Here is a 6,000-nt window from a genome sequence, read left to right on the forward strand (position 1 = left end):
AATTGATTTTTATATTTTTAATAATAATAAACTATTTTTAATAAATAAGATAATTAAAATACTAATGAAAATGATCAGGAATTAAATTTGGTAAATCTAAAAATGGTATTTCTTCATCAGAGTATGAATGAGACTAAAATTCCAAAAAACATAAAAACAAAAAACGAAATAAAGAGACCAAAAACCCAAATTTTAAAATGAAAGACAAAAATTTTATAAAAAAATTGAGAAACCAAAATTACAATTAAATCTTCTTATCTACTATATAGCTAAATACTAAGAAATTGACCAAACTGTCAAAATTGCTCTTCCCGCTCAAAAATATTACACTACAAATTGGTTAAAATAGTAACTAACAAAATCACCCTACCATTTTTCTATTATCCAATGAAAATTAACTATTTTGCCAAGTGTCAATTGCATGTTTATGATTCAACTTTTCTCCCCAACACACATCTTCTCTCTCTTACTTAAAATTTCAAATTTCTTTCACATTTCATTTTCCCACACTTTCTTACTTTCATTTTAATTTTTCTCCATTTATTTATTATCACAAAAAATATTAATAATATATTTTTAAATTTTAATAAAATTAAATATCTGCTTATCTCACGGGTCACTATCAACATAATATTTATTTATTTATTTTTAATCGATCATTACACAATTTCTCTATCTTAAATAAAATTTCAAATTTCTCTCACATTTTTTTCCATGCTTTCTTACTTTCATCTTAATTTTTTTCTCTATTTATTTATTATCTCTAAAAATATAATTTATTTTTTAATTTGAATAAAATTAAAAGTTTTGTTATCTCATGGATCACTATCAACATAATGTCTATTTTATTTTAATCAATCATTATCTTTATTTGAGAGATAATATCCTTATTTTTATTTTTTTTTCTTTCTCCATCTCACGATTCTTTTTTTTTTAGGATTATTTAATACAATTAAATTTATATAATTATTATTTATTTTACATTTGTATTTAAATATATTTTATATCGCATCAAATAATTTTTTTATTTCACGGGTCATCATCAACACAGTAGCTATTTTATTTTAATCAACGATTACTATTAATTGAGAGACAATTTTTATTTTTAAATGTTAATATTTCATTTTTATTATCTCTATCTTACAGGCTCTTTTTTATAAGATTATTTAATATAATTATATTTATATGATCATTTTTCATTTATAATTAAACCATTCATTTTAAATTTATACGTATCTAATTTAATTTTATACAATATCAAATAATTTACACGTGCAGAAACACGGATATCTTATTAATTTTATATACGACTGTCACTTCTTTTAATGATACAGGTAAATGTTAAAACTTCAAGTATGGTGAATATAATTTGTGTTTTGATCACTTTTATTTGTCACTTGAATAGTATTCATACTTTTACCGAAACATATACTAGTACATCATTGCAACAGTAGGTAAAATTTTGGTTGTAGCTGAAAAGTGATATTCAATTTGTAGCACCAGACCCCCTTATAATTGACACCAGAGAAAAGTACCACTCAAAGTTTTACAAACATCTATTCATGTTGATATTCACTTCTAGTAACCAATAGTGAGTGTTACAAATAGTTAGTTTTTTTGTAGTGCTTGTTCAACAGAAAAAGTAAAACCACAGCAACAAAAGAAAGAAGATTACAAAAAACACAGCACTAACACAACCAAACACACCACCACCAAGAGCAACAATCACATATAATAGTTGGTCGTAGAATTAGATATCATGTTTTTAAAATTTATTATTATAATTATTATTATTATTATTATTATTATTATTATTATTATTATTATTATTATTATTATTATTATTATTATTATTATTAGAGGTTAAAGGTAGTGCACTGACAGTGTAAAAAAGTTTTACACTGTCATCCAATAGAAACAAATCGTTTTGCCATGTCATATAAGTTTTTTTAAAATTACAGTCTGACTTGTCCTGATTCATGGTCGTGATTGGTTGACAGTGTAAAACTTTTTTACACTGTCAGTGCATCACCCATTTTCTCTTATTATTATTAGAGTTTAAAGATAGTGCATTGACCGTGTAAACAAACTTTACACATACATCCAATCAAAATTCTTACACTTGCCATGTCATATTAATTTTTTTAAATTAAAATTGTGTTTTAATTGGATGCATGATTGTGATTGGTTGACAGTGTAAAAATATTTTACACTGTCAGTGCATATCCCTTTTTCTCTATTATTATTATTATTATTATTCATAAACATGTTATAGACACGTGATTTTTACTCTTGAAATTCTTTCAATCATATATATTTGCACTTTTTTTTTTGGATTCTTATGTTTGACATATTTAATAGAACACATATATTTTATTTTAATAGAATATCTACAAATTTTGAAAGCCAACAAAACTTTCCTTTTCTTCATCACCTATCACCAAAATTGAGTAACTTAGATCATGGTCCACCCAACCACCTCTCTATATGCCTACCTTATTTTAAATTTTTTATACTTTTGATGAATGGACAAATTTTCCAAGGACTCTTCTTCTTCAGGTTTGCCACCACTTTAATAGAAGAAAAATGTACATGTCTAAAGATTGCAATGTGTTGTTGTCTTCATCTGGTTTTCAGCAAATGTAATGTATCAAACTCTTTTTGGCTTGAGTACATTTTTCACTAATATTTTGATAATTCACAAATGAAAAGAAATAAAAATAAATACAGTGCATATGGATGGTTTCCAATAAATACTTTATGTAATAGAAATAGAAATATATGCATTTCTTCCATTCATTCATTCTAAGAAATAAAAGAAACATTACATCATATATAGTGTTTTAAATTAATAAATCAAATGATGTAACTGAATATGGATGAAGTTTAACATTCATGGCATTGCTTGCATTTTCAAGTGAAGCTTTTTCGGGTACAATCTGTACATATACAAAATGAAACAAAATTATTTGAAACATATTTTTATACCATCGATCAATTAAAAGGTTAAATATATTTTTATTTTAAAATAAAAATAAATTCAATTTTAATTTTAAATTAAAATATATAAAAAAAATTGTTTCAAAAGAATCACAATAATATATATGGCCAACTATATATTGTGTATAAAAATAAAATGCACCTTTGTTGGCTCGTAGAAAGAATTTTCATCCATTTTATTCAAGGATGTAAGCACAACCATTGATGAACCTGATGGTTGCACATTTGATTTTAAATTTTCTATCAAAATCTTTAAATTTTCAATTGAATTTCCAAAGTTTACCACCTGCAAAAGTAAATAACCGTAAAGTTAATTAATTAATAGTAAATTACATTTAAATCAACAATTACTTTTGATTAAAAAAATTGAGTTATATTATTTACCTTGACTTTTAGATAATTTTTTCCATCTTGAAAATTTTTATACTGAATTGTAGAGGCAACAATTGAGCTAGAAGATTGGTGGAGAGTTGAATTAAGAAAAGTTGCTCCACTAGAATCAATAAAAAAATGTTGGAGCCAATAACTTGGAGTTCCATAATTTTGATAAGAGTTAAATACAATTGCATCCGGTATCCAACTGTTTAATATATAAAAAATAAATTCAATAAGTTATATCTCTCTATATATTTACATGATAATTAAAAATAAATAGTAAGAAAATTACTGCTTGTCGTTTGTGTTAACAAAGAGAGGTGCATAAGCAACCATGCTGACAACATCACTGTAGAAAATTGATTAAAAATTAACTCAAAAATCAAACTTTATAAATTAAATTTCATGAATTTTTTATATATACTGGAACCCAACCTATTCTTTTCAAGTCCAATCAGAAATGCAGCCTCAGCCAAGGCTGCATAAAGAGTTCCATTAGCTGCATCTTCCTGCCAAACAGCATACTCACTAACAAATGCCTGCAATGTGCAATTAATAAAAAAAGAGCAAATTCATTTACCAATAAATTTTTAAATATCTAATTATTTTCTAAAAAAATATATAATTAATTATTTTTATAAATATATGCATTCAAAAAAAATTAATAATCAAACCTTTGGACCGGATCGTGGTGCTTTATCAAACTTGGTATAATGGAAAAACATGTCCTTTGAATTTGTATAAATCTAATAATTGAAATAACATGTAAGTTACTTAACCTAAACTCAAAATTAATAATAATTAAAATAGGAAAAAATTAAATAAATAATATTATTACATGAAAATCATAAAGATCTGCAGGATGATTTAGCGGATATTTAGAACCATCACAATTTGAAATAATCTGAATATCAGGATAATCATGCTTTATAGCTTCATAGAATTTGAGATAATTTTCTTGATAGCTATATTTATCACATTCTTCATTTCCAATTGCAACATATCTCAAATCAAATGGTTTTGAATGTCCCATGGAAGCTCTAAGAGAACCCCATTTTGATGTGGAAGAACCTCTAGCAAACTCAATACCATCTAAGGCGTCCTATTAATTATAAAAAAAATGTCATAACAATTAATAAATAAATAAATAATTGAATTATAATTTAGAGAATAAAAAATATTGTTAAAAAATTATACTTTCACAAATGGTGAAATTGCAGACGTATTTACTTCTTCTTTACGGCTAATACCTGTAAGAAACCATTTGTAAATTAGATGTTAAAAATATAAATAAATTTCAATGGTGTCTATATAAATTTTAGGGAGAACAAAATATACCATTATTAAACACCCATATTGGCATTGCACCAAGATCCTCTGATAACTGCTTGATGAATAAAAATAATAATTTTTTTAATTGGCAAGACAAATATTTATTATTTTTTTAAAGTAAAATAGGAAATTACTTGAAGCCCTTCAAAATAACCAAATCCATCGTCAGTCCAATACGCCCATACATCATTATAGTGGCCAGGTCTCTCTTCCCACACTCCAATTGTATCTTTCCATTGAAATGCATTTTTTAGATAAACATAGTGATGATTTATTATAGTGATAATACATACCTCTATTATTCACAAGTTCTGCCCACAATCCTCCAGCTCCGGCATGATTAATCTCCTGAAAAGTATACATTAAATCAAAGTATTATAAGATAACATTTCACTAATACACTACTTTATATGTAATCTTCAAACTTATAAAATATATTAAAATGTAATTTACTTCAAAGAATGCTCCTAAAAATGTGTCTGGAATAAGTCTTCCAGAATCAGCATTAATCACTAATTTTGATGTGATCTTGCTAGCATTAACTTCATCTTGGCATTTAGAAATGAACAAACACATAACTAAAGTGAAAAGAAAAGAAGTGAAAGAAAGTAAGAAAGACATTGTGTATGATATATTTTGATTAATCATTTTTACTCATATTTATAATGGAAGAACAACATTATTGAGGATGGTGATAATGATGATGAGTTGTTAACCATATAATCTATAATTTGTTGTTTTCTATTTTTAAATTAAATTATTATAAGTATTTCAAAATTTGATTTATATTTTAATTTTTAACCAATATTACCTTATTAAGTATTGGCGTGTGAAATATGATAATATATTCACCTTACCTCACAATGGAAAAGTGTACAATTCTGTCTGTGCACAATAAATATATACTTTTTTTAAACCTATTGCATAAAAGATATCAATGTTATTTAAGGATAAACACCCTTTATATTTGTATATATTTATATGGTAACATGAAAAAATACAAAACATATGCACATTTAAGCTAATAGCTACTGCAAATGATAGGAGAAATTTCTGAATAGGGCAATACTTGTTTGCTAAGTGTTAGATAGTAGCTCCAACATAATTCGATGTATCAAAGCCACATGCATCTATCATCTACATATAGTCATGCTCTTTATTATTGCACTACATTTTGGGTTTAATAATCTTCTACTAGGCGGTTCAAAATATCCATAGAACTATACTGAATTACAGAATCGAAACAACCCGTTGTTAAATAACTGAACTGTTTTATATAGTTTATGAACTGAA

At 25.2% G+C, this 6,000-nt stretch overlaps 1 protein-coding gene across 2 annotated transcripts; it reads right to left on the reverse strand.

The window, feature by feature from the left end:
- Positions 1-2,771: 2,771 nt before the first annotated feature.
- LOC131623648 (alpha-L-arabinofuranosidase 1-like) lies at positions 2,772-5,341 on the reverse strand. Of its 2 annotated transcripts, XM_058894652.1 has the most exons (12): positions 5,161-5,341; positions 5,001-5,055; positions 4,842-4,936; positions 4,714-4,759; positions 4,573-4,625; positions 4,214-4,477; positions 4,050-4,121; positions 3,811-3,914; positions 3,668-3,724; positions 3,385-3,580; positions 3,143-3,286; positions 2,772-2,939 (listed from the first exon to the last, which is right to left on the reverse strand). In XM_058894652.1, exons 1-12 carry the CDS (start codon positions 5,326-5,328, stop codon positions 2,844-2,846), a joined length of 1,350 nt encoding a protein of 449 aa, XP_058750635.1. In that variant the 5' UTR covers positions 5,329-5,341; the 3' UTR covers positions 2,772-2,843. The 2 variants fall into 2 exon arrangements, with proteins under 2 accessions (XP_058750635.1, XP_058750636.1); XM_058894653.1 differs by lacking the exons at positions 4,714-4,759; positions 4,842-4,936 and having other exon boundaries at positions 2,776-2,939.
- Positions 5,342-6,000: the final 659 nt, after the last annotated feature.

Source organism: Vicia villosa, unplaced genomic scaffold (assembly GCF_029867415.1).
Source record: "Vicia villosa cultivar HV-30 ecotype Madison, WI unplaced genomic scaffold, Vvil1.0 ctg.000077F_1_1, whole genome shotgun sequence".
Taxonomy (NCBI): domain Eukaryota; kingdom Viridiplantae; phylum Streptophyta; class Magnoliopsida; order Fabales; family Fabaceae; genus Vicia; species Vicia villosa.